This window comes from Salvelinus namaycush, chromosome 16 (assembly GCF_016432855.1).
Source record: "Salvelinus namaycush isolate Seneca chromosome 16, SaNama_1.0, whole genome shotgun sequence".
In the NCBI taxonomy this organism is placed as follows: domain Eukaryota; kingdom Metazoa; phylum Chordata; class Actinopteri; order Salmoniformes; family Salmonidae; genus Salvelinus; species Salvelinus namaycush.
Genome location: NC_052322.1, coordinates 36,194,343 through 36,215,226, shown reverse-complemented (window position 1 = coordinate 36,215,226; position 20,884 = coordinate 36,194,343). Strand labels below are relative to the sequence as shown.

Below are 20,884 nucleotides of genomic sequence, written 5' to 3'. Positions count from 1 at the left end.
GAACCTGAGTCATAAAATAACACAACAATTACATACTTATTTAATTTATTTCATAAACAAAGTTATGCAACACCCAATGCCCCTGTGTGAAATAAATAAAATATATATATTTAACCTTTATTTAACTAGGCAAGTCAGTTAAGAACAAATTCTTATATAACAATGATGGCCTACCCCGGCCAAACCCTCCCCTAACCCAGACGACGCTGTGCCAATTGTGCACCGCCCTATGGGACTCCCGATCACAGCTGGTTGTGATACAGCCCAGGATTGAACCAGGGTCTGTAGTGACGCCTCTAGCACTGAGAATGCACTGCCTTAGACCGCTGAACCAACCGGGAGCCCGAAAGGTGTCTGTAAAATGAATAAAAATGTATTGCCCCTTTACACTCAATAACTGGTTGTGCCACCTTTAGCTGCAATGACTGCAACAAAATGCTTCCTGTAGTTGTTGATCAGTCTCTCATGTTGCTGTGGAGGAAATTTGGCCCACTATTGCATGCAGAACTGATTTAACTCAGCGACATTTGTGGGTTTGGTGGTTGGTTTTCACCAGGCATAATGGGACCCATGTCATCCAAAAAGTTATACTTTTGAATCATCTGTCCACAGAACATTGTCTCAAGTCGAGACCCTCCAGTTGTTATTGGGAATCATGAAAGCTGGGATACGGGGCATAGTTTCCTGTGAACCATATGAGAGAGAGAGCAGGAAGAGGGAGGTCTTAAAATAGTCTCTGAGTTACAGCTCAGGCAGGCAGTCACACTGTGAGCTCCAGACCTTTCGGAGGGGAGTCGAACCACATCAGTCCATGCTGGGGAAACCTGGGCTTCATCCACGCCAGAGGACTGTCAGCTTCTCTTTAATGCATGTCTTGTCTCCAGAGGTTTACTAGAGGGATTGATCAGGGCTAAAAGAGAAGATACACATCATCTATCTTCTCCAATGCTTCTGACAGAGGAGTCTGGTCTTCTCTATTTTCATAGGTGAGCCAGATGACCCTCCTCGTGCCAACCCACATTCAGTGCAAAACCAAAGTAAGAGAAACAGTTACTTCTGCATGACTTTCATTCATTTTGCTATGCTCTTCTGAAGGAAATCTTTTGACAAAACTGCCTTTGACATTATTGTATTCTGTTTGATTCATCTACAGTTGCTGCATTTTTCCCCGCGGTATGACTGATTTGACATTAGAACGGAACACATTAAATGACTTATGTCCCTCTTTTGGAAATGTGAATGTTGTATTTTTTTGCAGTAGTTTGGCGTTTCAGACTTCATACTTTCAGGTTTGTCTCTAACAGGTTTGAAATGAATATATGTAACTACTGTAGAAGAAAATGGAAACAGGGCATGGACAGTTAATTCACATCATGTGACTATAATGTACTGTACTGTATGAATGTGGGTAATCTTTATGAAAGCTAATTTATGGTTATATTAGATTATTTCTAATGTGTGATAATCATTAATAATGTTATTGACCTAAGCCAGAGGTTAACAATTGAGTGTTCAGAGAATGTTCCAAAACATGTTTATTTTCAGTAATTTTCTAACATTGGAAATGTAGGTTTCTTTTTAATATAGATAACCAATAGAACAAGTAAAAAAGGAAATGGATGTTATATGTCATACAGCTCCACCCCATGAGGCTCCGCTCTACTCATATAACTGGAGTTAAAATTCCCAGTATCTATCGTCCCCTCTGCTTGACTCATTCTATTCATCTGGATTTCTGTTTGTAATAAATCCTGTTCTAATGTAGTGTATTTGTGGCATCAACAATACGTATTACAAATTAAATAGAAATATCAATATGTTTGAATGAGGAGATTCTAAGAACAGTGCAGTAAATTTAAAGTGCTACTCAAGAATCCAATGTGCAACCACAAAATATGGTTTCAAAATTGAAGATTCATAGGGACAAAGTCCATTGAGAAATAGGAAATATTATGTTTTATATTCTATAGAACTCTATATTTTATAAATAGTATATATAAAATAAATATATCACCAAATTTCGTACAACTTTATTTTTCTGTTCATGAAGCTGATACGTTTCACCATTGGTTTCAGATCTTCATTAGAGCAAAAATAAACCATGATATCCTTCCCTTTCAGGTAAAGTGTCTGTGTGTGATGGTGTTCTTGAGTCTCCCCTTGACCATGGGAGACCCTGGTCCGTGCAGACACTCCATCACCAGAGATCACCTGCTGACCATAAGACACCTGGTGAGTAGTACAACTATACTGAACAATGGGAAATAAATATATATATATTTTTTTAAACATGAAAAAATGTAAGCGGTATAAAGCTCTTATAATATGACAAAAAATTATACATAACCAAGAGTGGTTTATGAAATACGTGTTTAATCACAGTGGCTCACAGTGGAGAGCAGGGCCATGCACAAACCTTTGGAGGGGCAGGTGCTCAAAGTGAAGAAAAAAACACCAAGCTGAAAGGGCACTTTTCTCAGGGCAGGTATTCAGGAACTCTTAGACCTCTATCTGTGCACGTGCCTGGTAGAGAGCATATTTTCAGTTAGATTTTCACAGTTAGACTAGAACCATTACACACTGATGATTGGGGTCGTTGAATGTCAAGCAAATTCCTCTCATGAACACAAGATATGAGAAGTTAATATCTATGTTGTTAACTTAATGACTCCTGATTTTTGCATTTATTTCTGTTTTACATAGATAGATAACCAGTTGCAGAGTGGATGCTCAATAACCTACACATTTATTGAGCAGAGAAGTTTGGTAAGGTAATTTCTATGCATAAAATGCATGTGCAGTTAAAACTTGGGAGATCACAGGGAAATTCACAAAGAACATTAGGTTAACTATTTTTATTTTTTACTGTAAGAAATTATACTTTCTTTGATTTTGGTACCATTTATTTTAATTGTTTTTACAAATTATTTGTTATATTTTTAGGAGAGTGGCAGAAAGTATCCACTGTGCACCACATTTATCTCAGCTAAAAAAAGGACTGTAAAAATAAGCATTAACTATAATCATTATGGCTAACCAAGAACAAGTCCCAGATATCAAGCATACCTTGTATCATAACTCTTATGAATTTGGACTGTTCTTCCATTCCATGGCAGAATAAATGTTGCTATGTGAAAGCTGCCATGCCCTGGATCTTGGAACTCCTGACCGGACACTTCAGATACACTCGGGGATCAGACAACCACAGCTACGTGTTGTCGCTGACCGTTCTCATCCACAACATTTACTCCCAGAGATGTGTGCCACAGATCAATGAGGAGCTGGAGGTGAGGGAGGTTTGATGCTCAAGAGCTCTCTCATTAATAAATAACAGCTTTACTTGGGTGTTTTAAAGAAGATTCAAGGAACTCAATACTAAGCTCATAAAACTATTGTATAATTGTATAGATAGGACATGCATCCCATATACATTTTACAAACATTATTTTCTGACCCTATTGACTAGGACGACCCAGTGAGTTTTGGAATGTCATTCAGCAGTTCTCCATCTGAGGCCCTGGGGAGGGTCCAGGATGTCCTGTCTGCGTACTGGGAGCTGGTGACCACCATGGACTCACCAGTAGACTGGAGCTGTGAGAGGGAGTACACAGACACCGCAGAGCCTCCCACAGCCCTCCCTACAGCACACTCTCTGACTACAGGTGGGCAACTTCCTCAAGGTCCGTAGAGGTTCCCTGGCAAAGGCATAAAACAGAGAATTACATTATTATCGAATATAATAATCCAGTACAGCAATTTAGCAAAGTAGCTTAGAGAATCAGACCCACTGTCCTCTGGTGTTGCATGTATCAACTTGCTGAGCTCTCTGATTATCTTAACCTCACTTGTACATATTATAACCTGGCTGTTTTGACCTGTCTCGTTGTCCCCAGTCAGCACCTTTTGGGACTCAGAGAAAGCCCCTCAGACTGGTCTAGATGGAGACCAAGATGGAAACTTGTACAAGTTTGGTTTCATGGTCATAGCTCCATCAGTCTGTGGAGGACTGCTGTTCATATTCACTCTCTATTGCCTCATCACACACAAGGTAATAATGCATACTAAGAAGTTTGAGTTACTAAACAGCACTAAATACCCCTGATGCCTTTAAATTCAGTATCACAGTAAAAAATTAAGAGAAAGGTAAATTGCATTTTATGTATATTTCCCAAGTTCCTTTGTTTGTGTGATTTTGTTCCACCACAGATGTCCTACAGTACTGACCATCACACATCACTAGGGTACCAAAACTCAAGGTAAAGTATCACACAGTATCTAGAATAATTGAACCAACGCAACATGATGACAACCCAAACATATATGTAGGTTCTAATTCAAAGTTTTACTTATAGTTTGCATACAGATATTCCGGACATAGAGATGCAGGTGGAATAAAGTGAGTATTATTTATCTATCATCTGTCAGTCTCTCTATGCATTTGCTGTAGCTACATATTCTGAATACTTCTCCTTTCTCCACAAAGGCCGTAAAAGACAGATCGCTGCAGATGGAGGAGCATATCCAAAGAGGAAGATATACCATCAAGCTCTCATCTCCAATAAACAATGTACAATGGTGGGTTACATATGATACATTTGATTGATATAACATCCTATGGACATTTCCAGTCTTTTTCTGGCCTACAGGCACTATCAATGGATTTGAATGGACCTTATCTTTATGAGAATGCTATTCAAAGATGGGATATTTTCATAATCTATGTTGTATATTGTGTGTATGTACGTATATATATATATAATGTATGTATACATATATATTTATAACTTGACTTAAAATCAATATTTTCTTATACTGTTTATGATGATTGATCTGGTGAATAATGTGCCTTTGTCCACTGTAAAAAACAATCATTGTTTTGTTGTTTCAAATCGACTGTTAAAAAAGTTTCAATCGAAGAATTCCTATACAGTTATCGCCAACATTACTGATAATAATACTTAACTATCCTTACAGAAAAAATACATGATCATGTGAAAATATGTGTTTTTGGAAGACTTCACATGTGATCACATTTTCACATGTGTAGTTTCATGTTATCACAAGTTGCTTTACATGTTATCACATTAACTTCACATAAGATCACATGTGGACACACATAAGATTCATGTGTGTCCACATGAAAACATGTATTTTTGGAACATTTCACGTGTCCACATGAAAACATGTGTTTTTGGAATGCTTCACGTGTCCACATTAAAACGTCAGTGTCCCAAGAAAACATGTGTTTTTGGAACACTTTCTCCATTAAGGGCTAATAGTGTTTGAATTGTAGTTTGTACCATTGATGTCTTCCAGTTCTTTGCTTGTGGGGGGATTAATGTACATTTATCCAGAATGTTGAAAACTTCCTTCAAAACAGCCAATCAACAAGCTCATTAAAACTTTAAAAGCCATTTCATAGCCAGTATATTATTTTTTTCTCACCACTTCGTACATAAACTCAGCAAAAAAAGAAACGTCCTCTCACTGTCAACTGCGTTTATTTTCAGCAAACTTAACATGTGTAAATATTTGTATGAACATAACAAGATTCAACAACTGGCTGTACCCAGTCCACCTGGCCTTGCTGCTATTCCAGTTTCAACTGTTCTGCCTGCGGTTATGGAACCGCCACCTGTCCCAGACCTGCTGTTTTCAACTCTTAATGATCGGCTATGAAAAGCCAACTGAAAATTATTCATGATTATTATTTGACCATGCTTGTCACTTATGAACATTTTGAACATCTTGGCATAGTTCTGTTATAATCTCCACCCGGCACAGCCAGAAGAGGACTGGCCACCCCTCATAGCCTGGTTCCTCTCTAGGTTTCTTCCTAGGTTTTGGCCTTTCTAGGGAGTTTTTCCTAGCCACCGTGCTTCTACACCTGCATTGCTTGCTGTTTGGGGTTTTAGGCTGGGTTTCTGTACAGCACTTCGAGATATTAGCTGATGTACGAAGGGCTATATAAAATAAACTTGATTGATTGATTGAACAACTGAGACATAAACTGAACAAGTTCCACAGACATGTGACTAACAGAAATTGAATAACGTGTCCCTGATCAAAACAGTAACAGTTAGTATCTGGTGTGGCCACCAGCTGCATTAAGTACTGCAGTGCATCTCCTCCTCATGGACTGCACCAAATTTGCCAGTTCTTGCTGTGAGATGTTACCCCACTCTTCCACCAAGGCACCTGCAAGTTCCCGGACATTTCTGGGGGAAATGGCCCTAGCCCTCACCCTCCGATCCAACAGGTCCCAGACGTGCTCAATGGGATTGAGATCCGGGCTCTTCGCTGGCCATGGCAGAACACTGACATTCCTGTCTTGCAGGAAATCACGCACGGGATGAGCAGTATGGCTGGTGGCATTGTCATGCTGGAGGGTCATGTCAGGATGAACCTGCAGGAAGGGTACCACATGAGGGAGAAGGATGTCTTCCCTGAAACGCCACAGCGTTGAGATAGCCTGCAATGACAACAAGCTCAGTCCGATGATGCTGTGACACACCGCCCCAGACCATGACGGACGTAACCCGGGCAGTTGTTGTTGCCATCCTGTACCTGTCCCGTAGGTGTTATGTTTGGATGTACCGATCCTGTGCAGGTGTTGTTACACGTGGTCTGCCACTGCGAGGACGATCAGCTGTCCGTCCTGTCTCCCTGTAGCGCTGTCTTAGGCGTCTCACAGTACGGACATTGCAATTTATTGCCCTGGCCACATCTGCAGTCCTCATGCCTCCTTGCAGCACGCCTATAAAATAAACTAAGGCACGTTCACGCAAATGAGCAGGGACACTGATCATCATTCTTTTGGTGTTTTTCAGAGTCAGTAGAAAGGCCTCGTTAGTGTCCTAAGTTTTCATAACTGTGACCTTAATTGCCTACCGTCTGTAAGCTGTTAGTGTTTTAACAACCGTTCCACAGATGCATGTTCATTAATTGATTATGGTTAATTGAACAAGCATGGGAAACCTTGTTTAAACCCTTTACAACAGGGGTGTCAAAGTCAAATGGACGGAGGGCCAAATAAAAAATTTAGCTACAAGCCGAGGGCCGGACTGTTCGAATGTTCATTGAAAAATTTTTAAATGACGCATATAGTCTAGTGAACCTAATTGAACCTACTGAAAACCTTGCCTTTTTTCTGGGCAAACTTCGTCACAAACTTTAATCATGCAGTTTTTGATGAAATCCCCCTCCGTAAATGGCCGGGCTGATTTAGCGATCTCTTCTGCCAAAATAAAACTGGCCTTGACAGCAGCCTGGCCTTGTGATTTGGCTTTTTTGAACAGAGCCTGTCGAGATTTGAGGCCTCGTTTTAATTCCTCTGCCTTTTGTAGCCTTTGTTCCATGTCCATATTCTTGTTTTTGTCCGCGTGTTTCGTTTCATAATGTCGTCTCAGATTATACTCTTTCAGTACCGCCACACTTTCTCCACACAGAAGACACACAGGTTTTCCAGCTACCTCCGTGAACATATACTCCGACTCCCACCTTGTTTGAAACCCCCGGTTCTCAGTGTCCACCTTCCGTTTTGCCATTTTTGATGGGTATCTGAAAGTTAATTTTACTGTGATGCTGACGACTGCTGTGCCAATAAATATTGAAATGAAGCAGCCTACTGCTCGGTGCGTCACCGTTGCATTGTGGGAAATGTAGTATTGGTGCGTGTAAAAGATCTGCGGGCTGCCGGCTTGCTGCGGTCTGCGGGCCGGTTCTAATAATAAATCAAGATCATCCCAGGGGCCGTAAAAAACCTTCTCGCGGGCCGGATGTGGCCCGCGGGCCTTGACTCTGACATATGTGCTTTACAATGAAGATCTGTGAAGCTATTTGGATTTTTACGAATTATCTTTGAAAGACAAGGTCCTGAAAAAATGACGTTTCTTTTTTGGCTGAGTTTATTTAAAAACGTTTAAGTCTACTTGTAGGCCTACCTATTAATACAGCTGTTTCTACACCCTGGGCCTAGAAAACGTATTCTGTTGTTACTATACAGTTATCCTAGAATAAATACTGAGTTATTAAAAGAGAGCTCGGATCAGCATTACAGAAGGTCTCAAATAACACATGATCAGCAATAATACTGTAATTCATTTAAATATGCATACATTTAATTTAGAGGGGTTTCATTGTTGCTGATATTGGCTCTAACATGGGAAAACGAATTCAACAACATGCAGGCCTATCTGTTTATCAAGACCAATCTTATCAGATCTTTGGTTTGAGTGAAACACATTAAAACACCTGGAATGCCTAGACATTATGACCTATTCCCACCCTGCACCTGGATAGCAATGGTGGATATTACTCTGCAAACTGATACTAATTTGCTTGTCATTACTTTGGGAGGAGTTCAAGTCCGAGCTATTGAACTGAGTCAATCTGCATCCCTCTAATTGTCAGATTCGTTAAAGCACTCTCAACTCTGGTTTAAAATTAACTGGATCTATAGATATTTGGAAAACATATTAGGCTTAGGGTTGAGTGTCGAGTGTAATAGCAGTTATGATAACAACAATAATTCCATCAATCCAGATGCATCAGATATCAAAAGCTTTGCCATTCCGTCAGGGGAAGACTGAAACCGCCCTTGCATTTTTTTTTAGCAGTTAACACTTCTCGTAGACAATACACAGGCTAGCAGTGGTGTTGGTCTACTGGCACAAGCTTTTCCCTGAATACTTTTTAAGGAATCCAAAATGTGTTTTAATTATCCATAACCTTCTACAAGTGTATAACATATCCTCAGTGTCGATCAGGTTTGGGCTCAATTCAGAATTTTGGAATTGACTCCCATTCAACTCATGAGTTGAAATTGGAATTGAATTGGCCACTCCCCACATTATGTAGAATTTGAATGACAGGAAGTACATTTTAATTCAGTGCAATTCAAATAAATTCCCCTCAGTCATAGAACATGAGTTTCATTGAATCTGACAGTTCACACTTCCAGATACCAAAGAATATATCACTTTCCTCTGGAAACAATGTTTATATACTCGTTTAACCTTAGTGCTTAGAATAGTCAATTATATTCCTAACAACCATTTAGTTTGGCTTATTTTTGAAGGCATCAATTTAAAGGTAACACTAATGTATTCTGGGAAATCAATTATATTGTTTTGTTTTCCTTGATCATTCATTTTAAGAGTTTTTCCCGAAAATCTATTGTTTCAACAATATTTGATATGCTCGTATATAACAACATGCATGATCTTTTATGTACAAAATATACAGTATATTTGTATAGATTACACCTAATATAGAATAGAAGAGGCATTTGCATGTTATTGAATTGTATTTCCTTTCATTAAAATTTGAATTGCAATTCTGTATCCTGTTAAGTACTTCACTTCAAATTCAATTCAAATTCAAGAATTTAATTGGAATTTATGAAACATTCTCAATTCAATTCTGAATTGAGCCTAACCCTGGTGTGGATGCCATGGTATGAGTTGCATAATGTGTCAATAATCTCTCCCTTCCTGCTCCGTTACGAGAAGAGGAAAAGCATTCCCATGACTCGATGGAGCTGCTGTCTGTTAGGGATTAAAGGCAGCTGTTTAAGATGAAAAGAGGAGCCTTTGACAGATGTCCAAATATGATTTAGTTCAAATATGTGAAAATTGGCACCAGAATAAGATAAGCACTTTCTGGAGGGCCGCCCAGCCTGGAGTGAGCGCTTTAAGGTGAAACAGGAGGGAGAAGGCAAAGGAGGAACATGGGGCTGGTTTTCAGTCCTGCTTGCAAAAAACTGTTGTTTTTTCTTTCTATGTGTATCTAGTAAACACTGTTTAATTGCATTATACTGGTTGGTCAGCCTTTAAAATGTGTGTAATTATTTAGATAATTTCAGATCCAAACATGGTCTTTGTCAGTTTCTGATTATCCATCATTACATATTTAGTACTGAGACATATCACATTCACATATCTATTGAATCCATTACTTTCACTAACTGCACAAGTAATGGATACAATGTACTTACTTGTCTAATACAACGTTGTTCCACATGAGGGAAGCAAAACACTGAGGGCTGATCCTAGATAAACATGGCCGCAAAAAACTCAGGATAAATCTCTCATTGACACCAACACATGATTTTTCAGAACAGAAAGTTATGCACATATTTCTCAAGTTAGGATTCGGCCCTGACAGTAGCACAAAGGGCACGGCAAGTCAAAGGCAGTTAGTTCCAATAAAGTGGCACTAAAATGTTGGGCGCATTCCTCTGCCAAGGTGTTGCTAACGCATGCAAGATCTTATTACGTCTGGATAGGTATTTTACCTATCAGCTAACCACATCATATGTTATAGCAATCTGTCAGTCGATGACATAGCATGCATGCAATGTCTGAGCAGGGGAATGGAAACGTTATCTGTGCACCTTGAGAGCCGCTTAGAGAGAGAATGACTGTACTGCGTGTGTAGCAAAGCACAAAAGCTTCAATCATTCGTGAATTTCACATTATTTATGACAGCTTTAGTGGTAGCTAAAAAGACAGCAAAACAGAAAACAAGGTAAGTAACATATAATAAACATTGACTACTGCATTGAGCATTGTCCAATGGTACTTTGATACAACAACAAAAAACATTTGAATACCAATTTACCCCCATACATAATGATATACACTGATTGCACAAAACATTAAGGACTCCTTTCTAATATTGAGTTGCACCTCTCTGAACAGCTTCAATTCGTCGGGTATGGATTGTACAAGGTGTCGAAAGCGTTCCACAAGGATGCTAGCCCATGTTGATTCCAATGTTTCCCACAGTTGTGTAAAGTTGTCTGGATGTCCTTTGGGCGGGGGACCATTGTTAATACACACGGGAAACTGTTGAGCGTGAAAAACTAAGCGGCGTTGCAGTTCTTGACATAAACCAGTGCACCTGGCACCTACCACCATACCCTGTTCAAGGGCACTTTGGCAATGTCATTTGAAAAGTCATTTGAAAAGTCATTTGAAAATCTTGGCTCTCTCTAATTTTCTCCTTCTCTCTTTCTTTCTCTCGGAGGACCTGAGCCCTAGGACCATACGTCGGGACTACCGGGCGTGGTGACTCCTTGCTGTCCCCAGTCCGCCTGGCCTTGCTGCTATTCCAGTTTCAACTGTTCTGCCTGCGGTTATGGAACCGCCACCTGTCCCAGACCTGTTGTTTTTCAACTCTTAATGATCGGCTATGAAAAGCCAACTGAAAATTATTCATGATTATTATTTGACCATGCTTGTCACTTATGAACATTTTTGAACATCTTGGCATAGTTCTGTTATAATCTCCACCCGGCACAGCCAGAAGAGGACTGGCCACCCCTCATAGCCTGGTTCCTCTCTAGGTTTCTTCCTAGGTTTTGGCCTTTCTAGGGAGTTTTTCCTAGCCACCGTGCTTCTACACCTGCATTACTAGCTGTTTGGGGTTTTAGGCTGGGTTTCTGTACAGCACTTCGAGATATTAGCTGATGTACGAAGGGCTATATAAAATAAACTTGATTGATTGATTGATTTACAAAATAGCCTCCAACACTCTACTCAGCAAACTGGATGTAGTCTAACACAGTGCCATCTGTTTTATCACCAAAGCCCCATATACTACCCACCACTGTGACCTGTATGTTCTCGTTGGCTGGCCCTCACTACATATCCGTCGCCAAACCAACTTTCTCCAGGTCACCTATAAGTCTTTGCTAGGTAAAGCCCCGCCTTATCTCAGCTCACTGGTCACCATAGAAACACCCAACCGTAGCACGCGCTCCAGCAGGTATATTTCACTGGTCATCCCCAAAGCCAACACTTCCTTTGGCAGCCTTTCCTTCCAGTTCTCTGCTGCCAATGACTCAAACGAATTGCAAAAATCTCTGAAGCTGGAGTCTTATATCTCCCTCTCTAACTTTAAGCATCAGCTGTCAGAGCAGCTTACCGATCACTGTACCTGTACACAGCCAATCTGTAAATAGAACACCCGACTACCTCATCCCCATATTATTACTTACCCTCTTCCTCTTTTGCACCCCAGTATCTCTATTTGCACATCATAATATGCACATCTATCACTCCAGGTCGCAGTTGTAAATGAGAACTTGTTCTCAACTGGCCTACCTGGTTAAATAAAGGTGAAATAAAAAAAATAAAAAAAGGAGCGACCAAGTAGGCTACATACTTCTAGAATTGTAATGCAACCAATAATGGTAGATGGTAGAGGGTAGGTAGGGTTACAGAAAATGCCCATGGAGAACTCTGACAGGAGGAGAGGGAGAAGGCACAGTTTATTGACAATTTCCTCTTGAATACCTACCTAACAGCAATGTTTGGGATTGTTTTTTGTTTTTCTCTCTCACTTGACATACAAAAGAAAATCTAAAAGTTGAAAACAATAAACAATAGCCACCTCTTTGGCCAACTATATAGTGAAATTCGATTTAGTACTTTTTCAAATGTATAATCTTTTAACCCATACGACCACGACCACATGATATTTATTCAACTACATTACCATAATCAGACTGTTACAGTACAACACAAACCAGGATCAGATTGACATGTCCATTTTATATGGCATTATACAGAAAGTGAATGCTACACACAGAATATCACGATGGGAATAACAGACACTTCCTTACCGTTAATCTGGTTAGCCTGAAGGTAGAGGTTCTCTTGCTGATGGTGGGAATCTTCTCCAGTTTGTTGTGGGAAAGGTCCAGCTCCACCAGACCGCTGACATTGAACGTGTTGGGAGGAATCCCTCTGTCAGTCAACTTGTTATGGGCCAGCCTGACAAACTGCAGCTTGGGATACGTAGTGAGGAAGTTCACAGGGACGCTTGCTATGTCGTTAAACTCCAGGTAGAGCTGATGCAACACCTGAGGGAGGTTATCTGGAATCTTCTTCAATTTGTTTTTCCTCATATCCAGTAGTCAGAGACTTGAGTTCCTTGAAAGCCCCCCTGACCTCTTCAACAGTGTTGACATGAAGATGGAAGTAAGTGAGGTAGGTCATCCCCTCAAACATGGATCTTGGAATTCTTGTTGTGACCCATGCGTAGATCCTTGATGGACTTGGGTAGGTTCACGGGCACGCGGGCCATCTCGTTGCTATCCAAGTACAGGCGAGCTTGCTGAAGACGTTCTTGCCCACCTTGTAAGAGCTGAGGTTCTGGTGCAAGATGACCCAGACGAGGCTGGTGGCTTGTCAAAGACCCCATCCTGGATGCCTGTGATCTAGTTCCGCTGCAGGGAGACGTACTTCATGTGGGAGGGGACATACGGGACGTGCTGTATATTGCGGCTGTGGCAGTACATGGCTACGGGGAAGCTGGCCAGGCAGTCACACTCTAGGGGGCAGTCATCGTCCAGCCGCTCGGCCCACATGGACGAGGGGTGGCAGTGGCTTCGCAGGTAGTTGAGCCACTGGAGTGCTGGGTGAAGCTCAGGTCCACCAGTCCAGCCACGATCAGGAACACCACCGTCCGTCTGCATGGTCACTGCAGGGAGAGGAAGGGGAACAGAGATCAGAACACAGGTGTACACTGTGGTGCTTAAATTATAATAATTGGGTTACATTTTACTTTTCTTTGTGATTGATTGAAATAAAAAACACTATTTTCTACCTATTACTTTCCAATTGTGTTGAAATTGAGTCTAGAAAAGAGTTATTGTACTTGCCATTCAGTGCTTCTGAGTGGTGCAGCGGTCTAAGGCACTACATCTCAGTGCTAGCGGCGTCATTACAGACACCCTGGTTCGATTCCAAGGCTGTATCACAAAAGGCTGTCATTGGGAGTCCCTTAGGGTGGCGCACAATTGGCCCACCGTCGTCCGGGTTTGCCCGGGGTAGGCCGTCATTGTAAATAAGAATTTGTTCTTAACTGACTTGCCTAGTTAAATAAAGGTTAAAATACAAAGCTAGGTCATTAGTCATTTACAAGTGAATACCAAGACAAAACTGTAAAATCAAGGCTTGATAATGCTTGAAGTTTGCCCATTACTCTTTCTCAAAACCTTGTTGTTTAATGAAAACTCTGAGAATTTTCAAGTGTTTTTATCAACAAACAATCGCTTTCATTTAAATACATAATTTCTCAAATGAATGGAAATAAATATACATTAAAGTAAAGTAACCACAGTTGTTTAGAGGCAGTTCCTCCTCCCCAGTCTCTGTTGCAGTGTCTCCTTCAATCTGTGCTGGAGAGGGGATTTACCATTGTGTAAATAGCCCTCTCCCCCTTCTCGTCATCCCCAGCTGCAGCCCAGCCACTCTGTCACTTTACAACCCATACATTATACAACGGGTGGGTCTAATCCTGAATGCTGATTGGTTAAAACCACATTCCAACCAGTGTCTATTCCACAAATTACCACCGGCTAAATCTATGACGTTAGACCATCTGGTCTTCAACAACCTTGTTTTCCACCTCTCTCTCTGTTGTGCCTTGTCATTAACTCAGCTTTAGCTTAGCAACAAGGGTTATGCCTTGATGTTTCTATGTAAAGCCTTTCGGGAAAGAGATGCTGGTAAAGAGGTTAAGGTATGAGACCACATACAATCATACAAAACATGCCAAGGTATGACTGCAATCAATCCAATTAGACCTTCACACCAAAACGTGCTCCACTCTGTCAGAACGCCTCGGGGAACAAATTCACAGCTTTGAAGCTTAAATGCAAGTTATAGTCTTTAAACTGTGGAGAAAGTTAGCAAACGCCTTGACTGGCGCCCATTCAGACAGATGACCACTATTCCCTAAAGAGTGTCCCTTTCCTCTATTACCTGGAAAACAGGAGAGAATTACCTGAATTATGCAAATGATCTCAAGTTCAACTTATCTGCATCCTCTTCAGCTGTGGAAAAGGAAAGTCAAAAACCAAAGTGGTGTCGTTAACACTTCACATGTAATTACCATTGTCTGTTATCACAAACACAATGCCCTTCCATTTAATGGAGTATGAACATGACAAGAGCAATGGATGAATATTGGGTCTACCTGGATATTGCCAGGCCACTGATGGACTTACAGTATCATTGTAATTAGAACTCTACTAGTGAGGTCAGTAATATGGGCTTACTTGGAAACAACCTCAAACTACAAACAACCTCAGGTCTAAATCCATGACTTCATTAGTTTTTTGTAGATTAAAATGTCCGGTATTTGTCCAAGTGTCTGCATCTAAACCTCAGTCTCTGTATTAGGGAGCTGGCACCACATAGGGTGCTGGCACCACTGATTGTGCCTGAGGTAGACTTGATAATTGGTCTCTCTGTGTGTAGTGAAGATTGGCCAGGGTTGTGAACAACATGACACCAAGCAGAAAGAATGCAAAGTGTTTCCTGTTTCAGTGCCTTGGCTTGGTCCTTGAAGTTCAACTCACTGACTATGATTAGCTATGGTTTGGTATGAATATAACCAGCAGTAGGAGCCATCTGTGTCATGGTTTAATAGGACCATACCTACTACCTCAGGTGCTTAGGTTTCAAACAGGTACATGAAAAATAGGCTGTATATAATGCTACGTTCATAACCAAGTGAGAAGGTGGTATTTACCACATACGACTGGGAAAAATCCAGGCCCTCCAACAGGTAATTACTAATGGGAAACTCGTCTATCATCCCTCAGCTCTGACCTCTCCCACATGCTGAGCTCTGACGTCACCTACTAGGGAAATTACCTCGATAACAGCATTTTAGGCAGTGAAATGCAACAAAACATTATAAAAGGTAATCTATACTAAACAAAAATATAAACACAACATGCAACAATTTCAAAAATTTGACTCAGTTACAGTTCATATAAGGAAATCAGTGAATTTAAATACATTCATTAGGCTCTGATCTATGGACTTCACATGACTGGGAATACAGATATGCATCTGTTGGTCACAGATACCTTAAAGTTGATCAGGCTGTTGATTGGGACCTGTGGAATGTTGTCCCACTCCTCTTCAATGGCTGTGCGAAGGTGCTGGATATTTGCAGGAACTGGAACACTGTCGTACAAGTTGATCCAGAGCATCCCAACATGCTCCATGGGTGACATGTCTGGTGAGTATGCAGGCCATGGAAGAACTATGACCCTCACACCCCAGATGCACAATTGAGAGCATCCTGTCGGGCTGTATCACCACCTGGTACAGCAACTGCACCGTCCACAACCGCAAGGCTCTCCAGAGGGTGGTGCGGTCTGTCTGCCCTCCAGGACACCTACAGCACCCAATGTCACAGGAAGGCCAAAAAGATCATCAAGGACATCAACCACCCGAGCCACGGCCTTTTCACCCCGTTATATCCAGAAGGCAAGGTCAGTATAGGTGCAACAAAGCTGGGACCGAGAGACTGAAAAACAGCTTCTATCTCAAGGCCATCAGACTGTTAAATAGCCGGCTACCACCCAGTTACTCAACCCTGCACCTTAGAGGCTGCTGCCCTATATACATAGACATGGAATCACTGGCCACTTTAATAATGGAACACTAGTCACTTTAATAATGTTTACATACTGCTTTACTCATCTCATATGTATATACTGTATTCTATTCTACTGTATTTTAGTCAATGCCATTCCATTCTTTTACTTTTAGATGTGTGTATTGTTATGTATTGTTAGGTATTACTGAGCTGTTGGAGCTAGGAACACAAGCATTTCGCTACACAATAAAATGTGATTTGATCTGGGACATTTTCAGCATCCAGGAATTGCGTACAGATCCTGTGAATTCAAATTGCCATCGATAAAATTCAATTGTGCTCGTTGTCCGTAGCTTATGCCTGCCCATACCATAACCCCACCGCCACCATGGGGCACTCAGTTCACAACGTTGACGTCAGCAAACCGCTCGCCCACACGGCGCAATACACGTGGTCTACAGTTGTGAGGCCAGTTGGACGTACTAACAAATTCTCTAAAAGGATGTTGGAGGCGGCTTATTGTAGAGAAATTAACATGACATTCTTTGGTAAAAGTTCTGGTTGTGTCATGACTGTCCACGAGAATCCAAATAGGTAATATCAGGTTTGCAATTAATAACTTCAATCCTTTCACCCGTAGAGAAACTAGCGGGGATTAGGTTATTACGTCTCCAGTCAATAACCAGTGCAGTATGTATGTTTATCCTGTGTTCCCACTTAATTAGCTAGTAAATAAATAAACCAATTTGTGTAGTACTGAATCATAAGGCTCGGGTTTTTGCAGATGCAAGGTTATAACTGTTCAGAATGATGATATGATTTGAGGTTATGATTGATAAGTTTACTGTTTATAGACGTGATAGGTAAAAACCTTTTAGAGTTTAATTCAGTAGATGGTAACTCATTAAAGAATTACTCTCGTGGTGCCCCAGATCCTGAGTTAATTGTTACATGATTAATTTAAATCGGGTAACAATTAAACATTGTTACTTATCTAATTAACTGTCTTCAGATTAATGTTAGTCAAGTCACGACAGTGGACATTCCTGCAGTCAGCAATTGCACGCTCCCTCAAAACTTGAGACATTGTGTTGTGTGACAAAACTGCACATTTTAGAGTAACTTTTTGTCCCCCAGCACAAGGTACACCTGTGTAATGATCATGCTGTCTAATCAGCTTTTTGATATTCCACACTTGTCAGGTGGATGGATTATCTTGGCAAAGGAGAAATGCTCATTAACAGACGTAAACAAATTTGTGCACAACATCTGAGAGAAAAAAGCTTTTAGTGCGCGTATGGAACATTTTTGGGATCTTTTATTTCAGCTCATGAAAAATGGGACCAACACTTTTACATGTTGCGTCTGTATTTTTGTTCAGTATATTAATGTGGTTTTTGAACACTAATTTGTTTACAAGCATGGCAGCTGTACTTTTAGTTATGGTTGGCACAGCTTATTGGCCATTATCCAATCAACGTTTCTCAATAGGTTCACAGCATGTGAATGCATCTATCTAATATTTACAACTTCACAACTGCTAATTACTACCTTCCAACTTAGTTATGAACACAGCATAACTTAAGGTGACCAATCTTAGACATGGAGTACCACACAGTGTGCATAATTTGTTTGAACCCAGCACTAACACACCTGATTCAACTTATCTTCAATTAAGACAAATGCACTGCTGGAACAAGAACCTAGCTGCACATAAAGCAGCCTTCTATTCCAGAAACACTGGTCATCTTTGGCATTGGAAAATATCAAAAAAGTTTGAATAGGAAAAAAATATTTGTTATAGCAGGATGCTTAAATAGAATGCTTACTTATTCCGTTTGATCATTTGTTTTAATTAATGCAGGCCAGTGTGTGGGCCTTTTATCTTTGATCTAGATGTGACCACACACCACCTAACACATCAGGGGACATAGCAATAATGACATAACCAAATATCTTATTTAAACCTCTTCCTTGCAGTGTATTGACGCAAAATAAGGCAGCCCAATTCTGACATTTTTCACTAATTGGTCTTTCGACCAATCAGACCAACTCTGAAAAAGATCTGTGATTGGTAAAAATATCAGAATTGAGCTGCCCGTGTAAACGTAGCCTTAGAACCCTGCATTACATCACAAAATCGTCCACTCCAAGTCACGCATATATCAGAGGTTGAAAGCTTGTCTTTCCATCTCCATGACAGCAGAGGGTGGTAAAGGGCTGTACAAACAGGAGAATGTCTTACATTGCCTCAGTATGACATCAAGGCTACTTTAGGATTCTGGCACACCACCAGTCACATACCAAATCAACACTTTCGAGAGGACAAGCGACTTTGTACGGGTTTTAATCCACAGTAAAAGACAGCCAGGACATTAGTACAGCAGTTTGAGACTAGATGTGCTACATTTCATATGTGTACCGCCATACCCCCATGCATTACAATGGTGCCCTTACCCTCAGTGTTCCCCATCACCTACCACAGCAGAAACCCTGAACAACACTATTGGTGATGTGTTGAAACCGATAGTTAGTGACACTGATGTTGTAGAGTTCAGTAGTAAGAATTCTCTGATAAGATTTTCAAAAGAGTGCAATCAGCATTAATCTGTGACTTTCATCAGGAGAAGTGACATGGGCTACACCATCTATGGGCTTTTGTGAGCTCATTCTATTGGGTGGATATTGGATAACAATGTCCCTGCACTACTGTCTACCACAAGGTGGCTTGAATATTCCCTCACTGTCATCACATTGGGAAAAATCCAAATTTGAGACTAGTGCACAGACCTTGAATTTGTGTCAATCACGGATAACGTCAATGGGAGGTGTGTGAAAAGTTAGGCTACGTGCACAGGTCTCAAGTAAGAATTCGGCCCAATGTTCTCAAGGCACACAGTCTTCCTTTCTAAACAGTCAGTCCACTTTAATGGTGGTGGTTATAGTTATAGTTCTGGCTACAGGTGTGTTGGCTAAGAAATCAAACCCAACCAACAAAGAAAACCCATTAAATTTCAGTCATACAATTCAAAAGTCCAATCTAAAACAAAGCAAAGAGTTCATGGCAAAGAAAAAGTCCCACACAACAAATAGAAAATGAATACCGTTGGTGTGAATAAGTATATACAACGAATGACAACTAAAGCAATAAACTAAAATACATACAATTGAAACAGAAAACATTGCATCCCCCATTGTGAAGAGTTAACTAATGTGGCCCTTCAGTGCACAGGTAATGTTTCCAGTGCATAGCAGGAAAACAAATATTAGACATAGCCATGTCCTTAAAGCAGGGGTAACCACAGTATAACTGGATGTTTCCATGGTCTCTAAGCTACTTACCCACGACAGTATCATCATGAGAACCATGTGGCCAATACTGAGGGGAATCAACATTGAAGAACACAGAACAGAGATGGGTCGGATACTGAATTAGTTACAGTGCTGTCGGCTCGCATATAGTGATCAACAACAACAAAACCCACTGCCTCACAGATACCATGTGATAAACATCTGATCTCTTTGCAGACAAAAAAATATAGTTCTTTACCTTGAATGGCAATGTTAAAAAAAAAGATTAAAGGGGGTAAAACGATGAGAATAAAACTGCTAAAAATTAAGTTAAAACCTAAAATGGGGAGAAAAAAAAGATTGAGATTCTGACTTTCACCCCTTAATCTCTGCTTGTCCTATTAGCTCTCTTTCACCGCATGAGTGTGTGTGTGTCTGTTTCACAGGCCCGGTGTTTCAGTGAGTGCTTTGGTTGCCTTCATTCTTCTCTTCATCAGCAGCGGATTGGTCGAGTCCTTGATGGTCTTGATTTTGATTTGCTCATAGTCCACTCTCATGGTTGCTAAGGCACTTGTCATTTCCTCCTAGTAACAAAAATAAAAACACCATTAGCATATCACATAGAAACAATTTCAAATCATGTGTAAAGCACATAGAAAATCTAAAGAAGCAAATACGCAATTGTGTAGAGTGTTTGCTTCTATGTTGTACAGTCTAGAGTAGGATATTGTTGTGCTCAATCAGCATGGAAGAGCCGTGTGGATCCAAGTCAGAAGCAGAAAGAACACTATCAAATCACTACAGTGTCTGTGTCTGTGCATGTGTTCACCTTGACCTCCTCCCAGACGTCCTGCTCCTCCTGCAGCACACGGCTGGTGTGGAGAGGGGTTTGAGGGACCTCCATAGACTGCTGCAGGAAGACCAGCATGGGTTAGCTTTAGCACATAGCGTTAGAAAACACATTGTGTCAAACCAAGGCACGTGAATATAGGAGCAAACTGGAAATGTGAAAACTATTCAGAAATTCTTGGAGGATACTTGATAAGTACCCCGGGTTTGGCCGGGGTAGGCCGTCATTGTAAATAAGAATTTGTCCTTAACTTAAGGCATCTTTACTATTAAGTAAAGAAACCTTAATAGAAAATTACTCAAGTAAAAGTCACCCAGTAAAATACTAAGTATT

The 20,884-nt window shown here is 40.7% G+C and overlaps 2 protein-coding genes and 1 pseudogene across 3 annotated transcripts in view; 1 reads left to right on the top strand and 2 right to left on the bottom strand.

Annotated features, from left to right (window-relative positions):
- The first annotated feature begins 775 nt into the window (after positions 1–775).
- LOC120061379 lies at positions 776–5,456 on the top strand. The gene is made up of 9 exons (XM_039011154.1): positions 776–1,037; positions 2,122–2,232; positions 2,704–2,766; positions 3,117–3,287; positions 3,467–3,662; positions 3,894–4,048; positions 4,207–4,256; positions 4,353–4,396; positions 4,484–5,456. The coding sequence occupies exons 1-8, from the start codon at positions 996–998 to the stop codon at positions 4,393–4,395; spliced, it is 831 nt and encodes a 276-aa protein (XP_038867082.1). The 5' UTR covers positions 776–995; the 3' UTR covers position 4,396; positions 4,484–5,456.
- A 7,131-nt stretch (positions 5,457–12,587) lies between these two features.
- On the bottom strand, positions 12,588–15,640 carry LOC120061654 (annotated as a pseudogene).
- A 3,101-nt stretch (positions 15,641–18,741) lies between these two features.
- LOC120061372 (MAP kinase-activated protein kinase 2-like) overlaps positions 18,742–20,884 on the bottom strand; it is a 24,738-nt gene continuing 22,595 nt past the window's right edge. Inside the window, exons 9-10 of one of the 2 annotated variants that reach the window (XM_039011141.1) lie at positions 20,531–20,611; positions 18,742–20,285 (exon numbers count right to left, since the gene is read on the bottom strand). In XM_039011141.1, coding sequence (XP_038867069.1) covers positions 20,142–20,285; positions 20,531–20,611 — 225 coding nt within the window. In that variant the 3' untranslated portion in view covers positions 18,742–20,141. The remainder of the gene's footprint in view (positions 20,286–20,530; positions 20,612–20,884) is intronic. The other variant, XM_039011142.1, reaches the window with a different exon arrangement.